Below are 15888 nucleotides of genomic sequence, written 5' to 3' on the forward strand. Positions count from 1 at the left end.
GAGGCAGCTCCTGGTCAAGGCCGAGACAGCTCAAGGAAAAGCCTTTCCCAAGGGCTAACTGTTAAGGTGCCTCTGGGGAGCGAGGCCTGAGGGTGTTCATAAGCCCTGTGCAGGCTTGGGCAGAAGCAGTCCTGTCCTCTGCTCCTCAAACTGTGTCTAGCTTGGTACCAGAGCTTTGCTGTGATAGTATGGTAAGTGAGAGCACAGCAGACAGGACTATCTTTCATAAAGCTCCAGTGAATCTGGCTCAAAGTCTCATAAGTCTTCAAGCTTAAAGCCAGATGAACATTCAAAAGCCAAATACCTAAGCTGCTCTCACCTCAAGTGACCTTAATTAACAATCTAAGTGGATAGTTTAGCTAAATTTTCTATGTTTGGGAAGGAGAGTGGTGGAAGATTAGTATTAAGGATATTTAACAATAAATATGGCCAGCATTAAATATAAACTGATTTAAAAAGACAAGTGCAGAAGTGGAGAAGTTTTATTAGTGATACTTTTTCTCCCTTGACTGCTTTCCTGGCTGTCAACATTTCAAAGGAGCAGTTCACAGGTGTTTTTTTCAGTAACTTTAAGATAGCCCGATTATGCCAAGATGCAAACCATTCCTAGGAAGCAGATTTTGGCCTTTATCTGTTTATCCATTGTTTCTTCACATATTTATCTGCCATATTATCCACCCTAATTACTTCATCTTGGGTCTCTTAGGTTCAGAATTAGGCCCAGAGAGAACAGATAAACCGAACAGAAATCTTTATGCTTGCTTGGAGTCAAAAAAAAGCACATCCGACATCACAACACGATTATCCTTAACTCATTCATTGACTTCTGGCAGCCTCCATCCTGTCACGCACATGTATAATTAAGGCTTGAATCGCCAGCGAGGGAAGCTAATGGCATCATTCCCAGGGACCACAATGGCCTTCAAATCTAGCTGGTCTATGGATCTATCTAATTCTGATGCAGTTCTCATCCTGCTCCATATAAACCAAGCTCATTACAAGTGCATGATGTTAATTATTTTTTTTTGCCAATGGCATCAACTGTTCATCAGCTTCTGCTTTTAAATACTTTTTTCAACCTCCTTTCCCTTTAGCATGTCCCTCGGAATTATTCAGACACCTGGAAACAAGGAAGGGTATAGTTGTGGAGCTACTTTCCCCTTGTGAATCTCTGCCTCACAATTTTATTTTTTTTTTAAGCTGGGCACTGTTCGCAGCACAGTCCAGATACAAGTCAAAGGGTTTTTTTTTCCCTCTTCAAGAATATGGGGGGGAGGGGAATATTTATTTTCTACTTTAGCTGCTCTTGACAAGAGAGGGGTAATTGGTATTTTAAATTAACCATGTTAAATCTAGGAATACTGTAAAATGACATAAAGTTTCATGCAACTAATTTCTTTTTAATATAAGATAGCCCTACTCTGAAGAATTTATCTTTTCAAATTTTTAACTGTACCTGGTATCTCTGTCCGAGCTTGTTCAGGTCACTGCATGTGAGGTGAGCCCCACCTTTCTAGGAAACACAGAGTAATCTGAATTTGCTTGAAAACCTTTTAAAACTATGCAGCAATTTCAAGTCATTCCTCTTCCCTCTCTCTGTGTCCCTGTCCCTCCCAGCACTGTTTCAAGACATGCACAAAAAACAGAAAAAAGAAAATCATAAAAGCTCACCCCTACATTTCATCTGAATAAAATCCAGCTGGTGAATCGACTGCAGTAAAGGTTCACTATCCAAAGTCAAGTCAAACTCAGCAGACACTTTTGGCTCCAAGGCTCCTTTGACCCACTGTTCCTGAGATACCTGAACACGCTTGATTAAAGCATCCGAAATCTGAAAGAGAGTATGAGGCTTATGATGAAATGGCAAATGCACACATTGAAAGTGACAGAATGCCTGTGAGATACAGCACAAAGAAAGCAGGAATATGACAGCACAACAGCTGAGATGAGATCTGGTTGTTTTGGGGTGAGGTCCATTTATGTTGCATCCTTTCATCTTGTCTTTTCAAAACAAATCTCATCTTAGGGTAGGGAAGTAAAAATCGCATTTATAAAGCCTGTTAAGATTATGTTAGGTATCATGCCTCTGAATGCCACATACACTTCTGCACTCTGTTCTCTGATCTACACAATCTAGTTTTGCTCTCCTGTTTGAAAAGCAGTTGCACAAAGAGAGGCTTAAATGTTAGAGGGTCTCTCCATTCAGCAGAGCTGATTCAGCAGATGAAAGCAAAAAAAGAATAAAAAAATCAGATGGAAAGGGAGGTATGTATTTCTCACAGTGAGGGTGCTAAGTTGTCAGATAGATTTTCAAAGAATATGATTAATTTTCTATCATTACATCAAAATTGAATTTCATTTTTAAAGCTTTGCTCTAGCTCAGCCCACAGACAATTAGGCCAAAAGTCAGACTAAGATGATTGCAACGGACTTTTCTGAAAGTGAAATCCCGATTCTGTGGAAATCAGTTAATTCAACTGTCCTTGAGTTCAGTGAAGCTGCCACTTGTATATCTGGAGTTCCTCCCAGTGAGCTTCCTGTAAGTCACAAGGAGCAGAATTTTCTTCTAGATAGGTCAGAGAGAGTTTTTCTTTACTGTAGGAGTTCAGGTACCTTTCTTCATTACTGTTACCAGAAGACACTCCTGCCTGAGCCCCTGCATCAACAGCTCCTAATCAGCCTGTGCAGTAAGCAGAGGAGCATCTCATAGCCTTCCTACAACTCTGCAGTGACTTACTGGGATGCTGGATCCCTCAGCTGTGTTTCAATGTCCTGGCTGCAAAAGTAGCCGCTCTAAGTAATGCAGTGCCTCAGTGCTTGCCAGCTGCCTTGAAAGCATCGTTAGATAAACCAGGAAAAGGTGAAAACAAAAGTGTTTTTGTATAAAAGATGACTACAAAGAATGAAGCCACAAAGGTTACAGGAAAAGTAAGCTGAAATGAAAACAAAGCATGTATCTTGCTAGCACGTAGATACGACCTAAAGACCTTTAATTTGTCCTGCAGTATCCAACAGACAGCCTGCTAAAATCTGTGTAGTCTTGAGATTAACGTACACTACATATTCCACACTCTTGCTTGAGACCTGACATGACAGTAACAATCAATCTGGAGTGTTAATAGGTTTAAGGTGGCTAATTCTCATCGTGTTTTTTAGGGATGCTGTGACAGTCCCCTGACACTCATGTATTCACGTGTGCAGGGTGCCCTGTTCAGCCGACAGCCACGTGCAGACCATTTTGTTTGATGTGCCTTTCTTAGACAATTAATAAGGCAACAGAACTAACACAGCAAAATAATTAATAAAAATAGCAGAATTAATTGGGCAAAATAATTAATTGGTTAATAAAACTGTTATGTTTTGTCTCATCGATACTTTCACTGCTTGCACCTAAGAAACAATATTCTGCAAATTAAGGCAATTGTTAGTGAGGCCATATTTTGCAAAGAGGGGTTACCTGGATCCTCCAGCTACAAGACAGGTCTTGTAGCCCAGTGAGGTGCAACAATCCCAGTGAAGTAAAGCTACACACAAGCTCTTAAGGCTGGATTTTCTCACAGGGGAGATTTCAAAAGGACTCTTTCATAGGGGAAAAAGTAATGCAAAAGGGAAAAGCAAAAAGGGGAGAAGTACTACTCTGCTGAGTCATAGACCTTTCCAAATTGATCAGAGCTCTGTGAGTCCCTGTGTTGGGTTTCTCAGATGAGAATAAAATAATATCTTGCAGAAAGTCATTATTAACTGCATAGTATCTGTCTTTCAGCTCAGAAGGAAGGGCTGGCAAGAGGAAAGATGTCAGCAGTCAGGGAAGTGGCGTGACCACTAACTCCACATCTCAGTCAGGGTACAGCTGTTCAAAGCCATCCCTTCCCTGGGACATTCATGCAGCCACCAGGCTATCTGAGCTTTTAGACAATGATAACAAGATTTAAGATGAACCTGTCTCAGAGGTGGAAGACCCTAATTAGTAAAGCTGACCATTTTTAGATTTAATTTTAATGTCTTGTCTTTTTTTTTTTTTTTTCCCCCCGAACATTGGAAAGAAAAATACCTGTAAAAACCCAGAGGGATCATTTTCTTTGATAACTTCTAGGCAGTACTCCATAAGCCCTGTTGACTGGCGTAGCTTGAGTGTACAGTGATTTATCTGGTCCCAAACAACCTGGAAAACAAGCATCAGTACAGTTCTGATGACCGCCTCAGCTGACAGTGAATTGTATAAGATTATTTCAGAAGAAACAACAAATGGAAGAGTGTGTTAAAGCTGTGCTTAATTTAGCTGCCATATGGCCATTGCCATATCTCCATCAGCTACACTCACTTACGCTGTATTGCAAATACCGATAATTAGCCTGGCAAAATGTTGTGCACAGGGGATCTCAATTTTCAGAGCAGATTAATTGCTCAAAGATCAGGCTTGAGGAACATGTTTCTACATTTGCAGTATTCACATGTACAATCACACTTCCACTAAAATCTGAGCTTTTAAAAAATCGCTCACTTAAAACGCAACTATTACAGAGGATAACTGAGGAATGTTTTTTTGCAGATTATACTCTACCATTCTCTTCACAATTCACCATTGATCCCACTCTGTTTAAGAATGCATTGCTGGAATTAAGAAATAAAAAAGCTGCATCTAATTTTTCCAGATTTTGAACTTGATTCTGCTGCCACATTGCTGTAGACTAGGCCTAATTGCACCGTGCTCGATAGCACAACTCCCACGGTACAACAGCCTAACAGGAGTAAACTGCAGGATTAGCTGTGCTCTTAGCAGTATGTCCTAAGTGTTGGTTCTTGTTAAGCATGGGGGTTTTTAAATGCTGATCTCCGGTAGATTTTATTAATTCTTTGCCATCTTAGATATTTCACTTCAATTTTTTCTTCTATCTTAGATACTATTAATGTTACTGGCAGTACAATACCTCAAAATCAGATATGCAATACAACATTTCAAGAAATGTGTCTATTTAAACATTTGTTCAACCATTTACAGCTTTCCTCTCCCCACCCCCCTTTACTGCATTTCTTTAATATCTTCTCAGTGGCACATGGATTTCTGGAGGTGACTTACCTAAATTTCAAAGGTTTGAAGAGACATCAAAATCCCAACATTTTACTTGGGCAGAAGGTTCCAGAATTCAAATCACACACAGGTTTCACTGGTAAGCACCTCTCTAAAGATAGTCCCAAACCATCAGATAAATAAAGACTGATGGCCTGATTCAACAAACTACTGAAGCATATGCCTCATTTTAAGTGTATAAGCACAGTTCCACTAAATCACTGAACTAGAACCTGATAAAGGACTTTAGGATTTGGTCACTAGGAATTTTCATGGTGTAAAGGGCTGGGAACTTGACGAAATGCACAGTAACACCAGGTATCAGCAGCTGTGCTCAGCTGATGAGAGTTGTGCTCACCTTCAGCTTGTGCTCACGTTCTTTGGTCACCTTTGTGAGCAGTTTTGCCTTTTGTCGCGTTAATGCATCAACCAAGGCATCACACTGAGCGACAAGACAGGCTTCATAATCCAACCCGTTCTCCTAGAAGAAGGTGAGAGTCATATTCATCAAAGAAAGGATATTTTACAATTTAAGCTATTGCTCATTCTTACCTGTTTTTCTATTCAGGAAATAATTCTTTTCAAGACCTCAGCATTTCTGTTGCCCTTCTGATTTCATTATAGCTGTATCAGCAATAGCTGCATGCTATAAAACAAACAGTAAAATGCTATGCCACAAATGGGCTTATTTAAAACTTCGACTTACGGGCACTTTCCAGATAACAGATGTAGTACAACATAATGTAAAAGCTAAACCTAACATACACAGTGCATACATATACATAAAATGATTCTGCTCCATCCTGTTTTAATTATTCCAATGTAGCAACTTTGAAATCACTGGCTCTACACCATGGCAATTCAAACAGAATTATGGACCTGAATCTGGTCTACAGGCTTATTACAAGGAAATTAATCAGGTACAAAGCCCTGAGATTTGTGTATTGTTTCAATTCCTTTTTAAAAAATAGCTAGCAGTTGGCAGTGGAGACATGTATTTGATTAGCTTAAAAAGCCCCAACAAACACGGTCAGTCTTCATTCACGTTGTGGTAAAACTCTCTGCTAGGCAGAGGCCAGCATCTGAGGAACACAACACTGAGCCTTGAGTAGGTCATGGGTATCATTCAGTGTTACATAAACCCTGTGCTCTCAATGGGGAACCAACCATGCTACCACAGAATCCCATGCAGATATAGAAATCTGAGTAGATGGTACTACAAGGTCCTGAGCTGCCTCTCCTCCCAGGGATGGCTTTCTCTGGCTGTGGAACAATGCTACATCACCCACTAAAAGGGAGACTCTCCCTCGCTTCCTCTGCTCATGAGACAGCTTTCAAGGTCCTCTTTCAAGGAGTCGTTCAGTTACCCTATCCGCTTTCCTCCCAAATACCCAAACGAAAAAAAAAAAAAAAAAAGTGCATTAAATGTGAAAATATTTTAAACACATGCTGAAGAAGCATCTCTGTGGCAAGCCATCACACGCCCCTAACTCATTACTCATTACATGTTTTTCCTCTTCTGTTCATTTGCTTTGTCTTCATTCTTTTGAGAGCAAAATTTTCAGGACTGTATTGCCTTCCCTTATTGCAACCCATGCATCCTGACCTCCAGCTCAGGGACACAGGGTCACTCTTTTCTGAGAGGCCCCTGCCGCAATCCTAGACCTGCCAGCAAGATGGGTGGGGGGAGAGACACCAGACGGCTCAGTTACTGTTCACAGGTTTGTCTTAGACTCTTCCTGTTTGCATCTCTCCCTCCTCGGCTTATATCACACCCAACTCCTCCTTAAGCCCATTTCCATCCAGCTATTCTTGAAATGCTGGTCTGTATACAGAGCCTGAATCAGCCGATGACTGCAGTGCATCGTTTCTCTCCTCATTTTCTGTTCACACATCAAACAGGGTGTTTGGCAATATGCCTCTTTCAAGTGAGAAAGGATGAAATTGTTACAGCAGATGGGAAAATCTGAAAATCAGATAATGACAGCAACAAGGAGGAGCAAGGAAGCAACAGGGGCAATGAGGAACAGGCAGTTTCTGGAAAGAAGAGACCAAGAGATTTAAAAGTGACCTCAGAAAGGAGAAGGGAAGGAAAAAAGAGGGGGAAACAATCAATCTGCAAAGCAGGGAAAAGAAAAGTATGTATTTGCAAGCTACCCCAAGCAAGATAGAAGTACAGCTCCTGGTAGCTCTGGCAAACTCAGAGAGGAGAGGAAGAGTGCAGGTGGCTGTCTGGTCTGCCGTGCACTGAGACAGGATAATAAAATGTACGCATTGTTTACACTCCTTTGTGTAAACATACATTTTAAAGACATTTTTGCTGAGGGGTAAATGTTGATACGTGTGTGTGACAGCCATCATAATACTCCTATTAGAAATAACCAGCTCTGAGATACATGGTTCTGGGTATAAATCTATGTACAAAGGCTACATCTATTCCTCCCCAAATAACAGTCCAAGATCTGTTTTTTCGTTCAAGATACCAAAAGGCACAGATCAGCTCATGACACATCTAAACCCTTTCACCCTAAATAGTGTGGCTGTACCAAACCTGCCTACCAGGAGTATTCCTTGATACGTGCTATCATCAAATGCTGCTTGAGCATCACCTGGGAAGACTGGTGTTTCTCATGGGAGAAAACCATGCCTGGGAGCTCGTTAAGGGTTAAAGTGCGTGGGTGATCATCTCAGAGCTGTGCCCTAGACTTGTTTTACTTAGAAATACATTATATACAGGGATATATACATATATTAAATACAGGGCTGATTAGCCCTTCTCTTTAGGTTTGCTGAAATTTGATGTCCTCACTCAGACTCAAAATAGAGACTAGCACAATGTGTGAGGGTCAGATCCAGCTTTGTGCCCAGACATGCCTAAATGTTACAGGGTAACTGCTGGATACAGTTTCATCCTCTGAGTTCTCCTCTAGCACTTCAAGCAAAGAGCAGCATCAAATAAATGGCTAGGTCTTTTGATGTAATTGTAGCAGCTCCCTTATGCAGAGCAATTTGGCAGTGATTCTATTGAAATACACTGAAGAATTTTACAGCATAGTCATAAATAGTCGTAATAGGCCAGGTTTAGGTTTCAGGAGGGAAAAATACATTTCTAATGGAGGTAGGTGACTCAAGAAAAGACTGGTGATAACTACTGTTTTGGATGAGTTATCCCATTCTAAAATAGCTGTTCATATCTGTAGGAAGAACTGCTTTCTTGAGGTGCCTGTCCTTCTCCTTGGACAATGAAAGAAGCCTAAATGGCTAAATTAGATGAGCTACATAACTTTTAAATAGGTAAGGTCAGCTGAGAGAAACCTCACATTGTGTCCAAAACATGGCATATGACAGACGCCAGTTGGTGCCTTTGCACTGGTTACTTTCAGTTAGATGTGGTGGTCTTTTGCCAGTTCCTCAGTCTTGTTTTGTTCCCTTCCCCTTGTGGTGAAAGACTGTGAGGATGGGTAGCTACGCTGTCCTGTGGCAACCTGAGAGCTTGGGCAGCCTTTGCGGTACGAATTCATCATCTGGAGTGTTCAGTGGAATATCTTAATGATTAAATTCTAAACTAAATACAGCTATTTGAACTTCTGCTTGGGCTTTCTATTACTAACATGCACAGGACTTGGTTGTTGATGGAAGATGAGCAAGTAGCAGAGCGGGCATACTGTAAAGAAGATGATGTATATCCATCCCACAGAAAACCCACCACTGCAGAGCACTGCTGCTGCAGATAACAAGCATCTCCTCCTGGGCACTGTGAAGCTTAAACTAAGGCAGCATGTTTCCAGCCACACTCTGTAGGGTAAAAAGGGCCTTGAGGATCATCTGACCTCCAGCAGTGATGAACCTAAATTTAGTTGAAAATAGGACTTGTTTCATTTTCAGTTTGTGCCCTCAATTACTGTACCCACCATGAGCCCTTTTCTGACTATTAAACTGTTTAATTATAGGCACAAAAATATCTTCTGCTTCAATAAACAGCCACATTGATTTAGCAACATTTGCTTCTTCTTCTTCTTTATTTTGATTTCCTACAAATACTCTAATAAACAGGTTGACTGGATTTTGTCCAGAAATTAGTATATTTTTAGAAAATGTAAGGTGAAAAACAAGTAGCACGTTTTGAATGTGTTAACATGAGAATTTATCCTAAATGCCCAATTCAAGCAATTGCAGTCGGGAAGGAGCCCAGCAGCATGACTGATGGATTCAATCAAATACTAATCAACACAGCTCAGATGTCCGGTATTGAGTATCAGCTTCTTGCAATGAACAGCAAACAATCTAGAAGCTAAGAGGGGCTTGCAGGCATTATTGGATGAATAATTTTGCCTAGCAAATCCATTCAAGGAAGGTTAGATGATTCTGGGAAAGATGAAAATAGCGCAGCAGACAAGTCATCAAATAAATTATTCACTCAGTTTTATTGATTACTGTATTATCAAAACAGCTAATATTCTACAGTTACCTGGATCTGTTGCAATAAATTTTTCAGCTGAACCAAAAATTCTTTAGCTTCCTTTGCTTTATCTGAAACACCGTTTAAAGCCTGAGACAGCTGTGCCTGCAAGAAAAAAAAAAAAAAAAAAAGGGGGGGGGAAAAAAAAAGGAAAAATTAGAGATAAAATGCAAATGTTTTTCTTACTAATCCTTGGGTTTGATGATTAATAATGTTCTAAAAGGCTTACTTGCCATTGCATGTATTCTTACAAGGACAGAGTGTTTGTACTAGAAAAGAACAGTGAAGACTTTAATTGTAATAAGATTTAATAAAGGTGAAATATGCATGTGGGGGCAGTCAATTATTGTGTCTGCACATACCACTTAATTGCAGTGACTGGGTAAGTCAAAATACCTTTTTATAAGACAGCTACCCACATATATAAGGAGATAATAGTCTTAGACAGTAGCATCTGTCATGCTGAAAAATCCCCAAGTGCTTTCCAAAATGCCACTTTTTTTAAAATCAAAGCCTGAATTCTTTATAAATGTGGTAGATCCTACCAAACCTGAGACACACTAGGACTTCAAAGATAAGTCTGCATTTTCAGACTTCACAGTAACGTCCCTTTGGGGCTTCAGTTTTTCGTGCTCCAACCCAACAGAAGAGTATTTCTGGAAAAGTTGGAAAAAAACCCTTCTAAATTTTTGACTGGTGAGACATATGGAATATGTCTTTTGCAAGTCCACACTGAAGACCTAAATTCCCCTCTTCTCAGCTGCCACCTGAGATCTCTGAATCAAACTGGAGGCTTCTTGATGGACTTCCAGGATGGGAAAGAAATGGCAGTTCTGCCATCTTCTGACCGGAGCAGCCCTGGCGCAGCTTCCCTGGAAGCCTGGCTGGGATTACAGAAACTGTATTGCTCTGCTTGTCAGCCCATGGCAATTCCAGATCCAGCATTACTGCTCTGTGCAGACATAATGCAGAGTGACTGGATAGGTCCCATCATGAGTGTCCTGCAGGTTAGATATTCTCTTCACAGGTCTACCCCTCAGGCAGACTTGGCATCTACCAGAATGCCAATGCCCGGTTAATTATCCTCACCAAAGAGACACAACAACATTTCCAACAGGAAATGGAAGATGAAGTATCTTTGCTAAGATCAGGTTTTCAGGAGGTTGCCATCTCTTGTTTCCTTAGGACTACAGTGTGCCTTGAGACAAAGCCTTGTATGTCAGGAGGCACAAAAGTTATGTGCCCCTAAGATGAGACCTAATTGAAATTCAGTAAGTCACCACTCATTTTCTGCTTCCCTCTTGCTCCTAGAGGGAAGTAAATTACTCCACCCCTGAAAAGGACACAGTTCACTTCTTCAGGCTGTCAAAGTCTTGAGTTTACCTCCCACCTGCACAGACATGCTCCACTTGTGTTTGCTCACTCTCACAGGACAGCAAAGAGCAGACCCTGGCAGTTCCCTGTGGGCACCTCACAGCCCAGCTCCGAGGCAGGCAGCCTTACACAGGCAGAGCCACTGCCTAACCCCACACGGCGCTGCAGGGAGTGCATACAAACCCTGACTGGGAGCTGGGACTGAATTATAGAGAAAGAAACCAGCCTAGGTTTTTTGTCCTCATATTCACACAAACTTTTTCCTTTTAGCCCAGTTGTAGCTATTATATTAGCACAAAATTTGAAAATATAATGTGCTTTACCTCAACTCATTTGTAACAAAGGTAATGGGAAGACACATTACTGTGTATGTTTCTCAGTATTTGAATATTCAGCATTGTCTTTTACAAACTCTTGTCGCTGCAGAAAAATTTAAAGCGATGATGTTTGATACGACTGCTACTTGAGGTCACAAAAGCAAACTCCAGGTCCTTGAAAGGGTCCCTATTTTCTGCCAGATCAGACAATCAGGACTTCAGATCAGCTCTCCACATGCTGATCACAGTTGCCAGAGTTTAAAGCCCACCCTTTTTGATTGCACTTTCTTCTCCATCCACAAGCCTTTGGTTTGTCAAGCTGATGCAGGACAAGGTAGAAGCAGCACACAACTAAGCAGGTGAGGAGGAACTGAGAAAGAAATAGGTGTGCAAAAGCATGGTATCCTCTGCCACTGACTGGCCCAACCAAATTGTCCCAGGGAGGCAAGGGCTCCTTTCTTTCAAATCAAAAGCAGTGATTGGTCCCAACAAAAGTAAAACTTCTACTTTTCCAACATCTGCTCTAGCTCTCAAATCATCGCAAAGTGCATTTAACCAGACGAGAAGAGCCAAAAGCTATATGCGGGCATCTCAGTAGCCATAGAAAACTGAATCACTGCAGACGAATTGTAACCAACATACAGCATATGTACCAACGGCAATTAGCACAGTTACTCCTGGCTCCTGCCAGGCTCCCATCGCAAAGACCTGCAATAGAAACTCAACAATGTCATTGTTGAAATGGCTTGTAAACGAATTTCTGTGTTCATTAAAACCTGTGGTTGCATTAACGCAACTGCAGCATGAAGCCGAGGAGAAGACCAGATCTCCATTTGTGAAACCCACTTAGAGATAATAGCCTTGTTTTTCCAGGCATTTGTAAAAGATACCTTGCAAAGCAGTGGAATTTAGTCATGCATTTCCCATTAAAATCAAATGGAGCTACATGACTAAGCCCTCACTAAACCAACCAAGCCATAAAAAATGTCCTATACACTCAGAGCAATCTTTCATGATGCAGAAATACTTACTAGAATCCAAACTGAATGTTACAAGCTCCACTGACTGTGACACTTAATAACTCCTGACAAAGAGTATTCTACCTGGTGTTATCTTTACTTTAATGCCTGGTCTTGCAACCAATAATGTGGGTGCTGGAGATGGATAGCAAGTTTCTACTTCAATCAAATACAGGAACAGGGAGATAATAAGGGTGAGTAATTAAACCCTGATGGGCATGGAAGACCGATGCTTCCTTCAATTTTAGAAAATGAACGAGATCATGCCCACATCCTTTTTTCAACCAAACAGTTCATCCTCATTTAACTTGTTTTCTCTCTATCTCTCTTTAGCAGCAGATTAACTATTGATTAGCTAAGCTTGTCCTGGTGCTGAATGCTGAAACAGCCCACATGGTTTTGGGAACACAACTCTTTAGGCCAGCAAATAAAAGCAGGCATTTGGACTCCAACACTTGTCTTCAACTGCCTGCCATCCTGTCATTCACAGACCTATCCAGCTGTGGCTTTTTTCAGCATTTCGGTATATATATATATATATATATACATATATATATATATATACATATATATATATATATATACACACACACATATAACCATTTAGAATGGGCAGAGCTGAAATGTGTCCATCACTCCTCATACTAGCAGGTCAAAAGGTCTACCAACTTAAATCTGACAACAGTGTCACTGTTCTTGCTAAGAAGACATAAAAGGACTTCACTTTGGCAGAAGACTTACACAGTTTTACTTAATAACCTCAAGCTGCTGGTCCATATGCACTTTTAATGAAAGAGAATACAATAAAGCCCAGCTAAGTCAGTGGATTTTCACAGATTTATGTCATTGGGGCCCTGTTGTTATTTTACGCCATTTCTAATTTCTCTGTAGGAGAAGTTACATACAGCAGTGTAATAGGGAACCTGCACCATTAACAGGGGCCAACCAGTGGCAGTATAACTGAGGGTAAATGCACGTTTCAATGCATGGTCTGTAGCACTGTAGGGATAAACTCTGTAGCTTGCCACTAGATCACTACATACAGTACAGACAAAGAAGTCAAACAGTTTGAAAAGGCTAATACAGAAGTGGGATGGAAATGGATCCTAAAGCTGAAGGTGGTCAGAGCCTCTGGAAAAGCAGTTTTGCAATCAATAGAAAAAATGTTTGAAATTTGCTGTTGTGGGATGAAACTGTGTCCTGAGAGGTGGGGAAATGGATCTGGCAGCCCTCTACCAGTCACTGGCCTTAGAAAGGAGATAGGCAGGTGCTTATCAGCTGACGGTGAACAACTGCCAGTCTGTCAAAATTACTGGGCTAAGAACACTCATGGACAAGCCCTTCCAGCTGCCTCTACCAGCTACACCTGGAGCATCTGGAGAGAACACATAAAACTTGAATTACGTTTCATATACCACTCAATGTAAGTAATTTATGGTTTGGCTAAAGTAACTACAGGTAATAAACTTGTAGAAATTGCTGTATCTGAGAACTATTTCTAAGCAGAAGTATCTAATTCCAAAACAATTTATCTGAATGAAGGTGAGCTGATGATTTAGGCTGTCTGGCTACATGGTTCCATTATATTTATTTTCTGCCAAGCACATTGTTCTGAGAAAATCAACATTCACAAGACCACAATTTTGGAGTCCCCAGTTTAGTTAAATTTGAGTATTTTTTTTCTACCACTAGAATTTTCACATTGACTGAGTCTGTAAATCAAGAGAAAAATCACATTCTGTGATACATTAGACCCAGGAAAAAAAAAAAAAAAGCAGTAAAAATATAAACCACCAGGGTATTGTTCATTCTTTTGACAACATTTGACAGTATGAAAGAGAAAAAATGACTGACTGAATTTTGATTACACCGGAGTTTATCACATTGTTCAAAAAGGCATCAAACAGTTTAAACTCAAGGTAGACCACAATACAGCACAAGCTTGTCTCTCACACTCTCCAAAACATCAGCCATACTTGAACATTGAACTCTTGTCCTTGCTCACTAAAATAATTCTGCTCAGAAGTGGATTCTGCCACTGGCATAAGCAGCAATAGCTGCAAATTTGTAATCTGTTCCTTCTGGGCCAAGAGAACTTCTCCTCTGCACAAATACCCATCCTGTTAGGGAGGAGATGGCTGAGCCCTTGGCAGGGCATTCAAACTGAAACAAGTACTGAAGAAGTTTGTCTTTCTCAGATGGACAATGCATATTAATCACTCCGAGGGGCATCTTTTTTGAATCTTAAGACCATTTTTTGCCTTGCCAAATGTCTTAGCCTAGCTTGTGCTCATCCCCTCTGTGGCTGAAGGATGATGAGACCAGTCTTGATTTGTACTCTCCTGCAGTGTCTGAGAGGATCCCTCTGTACTTCTTTTACTACTAACTGCAGCAGAGAGAGAGAAGAAGGGAATCCTGCAGACAGCAGAGCTGGCCAAGTGCTCTTTGCACAGCTGTGGGGGAAGTTCTTTCCCTCCACTACAGCGGGAAGCTCCAAAGGTCTGCTCTCAGCACTCAGGCATTAAAGTCCCCTCTGTACATTGATACGTATTCACTAATCATTTTCCCAGGGTCCACCGTTCTTAGCAAGAACGAGCTAACTTCATACATTCTTTCAACTTGTATGGTCATGTCTTGCTCTTTATTCTGATGGTTGCAAAGTCTTATTTTTACCAGGAAGTGCATGGCCAAGTGACCCCCGTCCCCCAGGGGGCTCCAGGGAGGTCTAAGGCATATCCCTTTCAGGGAAGCATGAATCAGACCATTGCATTCTGTGATTCAGGAAAATCTCTACTTGTCCTCAGACCCCATCCATCCTACAATTCATCGCTCATCTTTGTGTCATGAAGGTCCCACTAGTCATTCCTCCTGACGTCTTTGGGAACTGAATGGGAAGGGAGACCTCTCTGAGGCCCAGGAGAGAACACAGTGTCCCACGTTCCTCCTTATCACTCTTTCCTGTCTAAAATATTTGGGTGGCTCTGGGCGACTCTCCCTCACTGACGTGTGGTAAGACATGGTTGTGGCAATTTGCACAGAGTCCTGGATGAAAGGGAGGTGGTGAAAGGCAGGAATAACCATCCCGTCTCCTCACGGGCAGCTGCTGCCACCCACAAGAGGACGGGGTGGCCAAGGGCCCTGTGGAAGGCAAACAAGTTAGTGAAACGGACTGGCTAATCCCAGGTGTCTGCCTGAGGCGTGGTTGAGCCTGAGATTTGCTGACTGAGGCGAGGCCAACGTGTTGGGGAGCCCGTGGGTGTTCTCACCCTGAGCCGGGGCTGCGGGGTCACTGGGCAGTCAGGAGGGACCGGAGACCTAAGAGCGCAGTGCCCCGGGGGAAAAAGTCTGGGAGGACGATGGAGGTGAAGTAGCCTCATGTCCCACAGAGTGCAACCCGACATCGGGGCATGGGGAGGGAGGAAATCATCGCCCCAGCTGCTCCCGGCCGGCCGCCGGGACTCACCTTGTGCTGCTTCCACATGGCGCCCAGGGCCTTCACGTCGTGCTTGCCGTGCTGGCCTTCCTCCAGGCACCGGTAGCAGACGGGGCTGCGGCAGCTCACGCAGTACATGCTGTAGTTCTCCAGGTCGTGCTCGGCGCACGTCGGCAGCCTGCGGCCGCCGCCCGCCCCCTTGCCGCCGCCGCCGGGGG

The 15888-nt window shown here is 42.1% G+C and overlaps 1 protein-coding gene across 2 annotated transcripts in view; it reads right to left on the bottom strand.

The window, feature by feature from the left end:
* Positions 1 to 15882, bottom strand: part of TRIM67 (tripartite motif containing 67) — a 38508-nt gene extending 22626 nt beyond the window's left edge. Inside the window, exons 1-5 of one of the 2 annotated variants that reach the window (XM_026845009.1) lie at positions 15701 to 15882; positions 9537 to 9632; positions 5427 to 5549; positions 4052 to 4162; positions 1678 to 1831 (exon numbers count right to left, since the gene is read on the bottom strand). In XM_026845009.1, coding sequence (XP_026700810.1) covers positions 1678 to 1831; positions 4052 to 4162; positions 5427 to 5549; positions 9537 to 9632; positions 15701 to 15808 — 592 coding nt within the window. In that variant the 5' untranslated portion in view covers positions 15809 to 15882. Of the gene's footprint in view, positions 1 to 1671; positions 1832 to 4051; positions 4163 to 5426; positions 5550 to 9536; positions 9633 to 15700 lie in introns of both variants that reach the window. The other variant, XM_026845010.1, reaches the window with a different exon arrangement.
* Positions 15883 to 15888: the final 6 nt, after the last annotated feature.

The sequence above is a fragment of the Athene cunicularia genome (genome assembly GCF_003259725.1).
Source record: "Athene cunicularia isolate RWA chromosome 3 unlocalized genomic scaffold, athCun1 chr3_part1, whole genome shotgun sequence".
Lineage (NCBI taxonomy): Eukaryota > Metazoa > Chordata > Aves > Strigiformes > Strigidae > Athene > Athene cunicularia.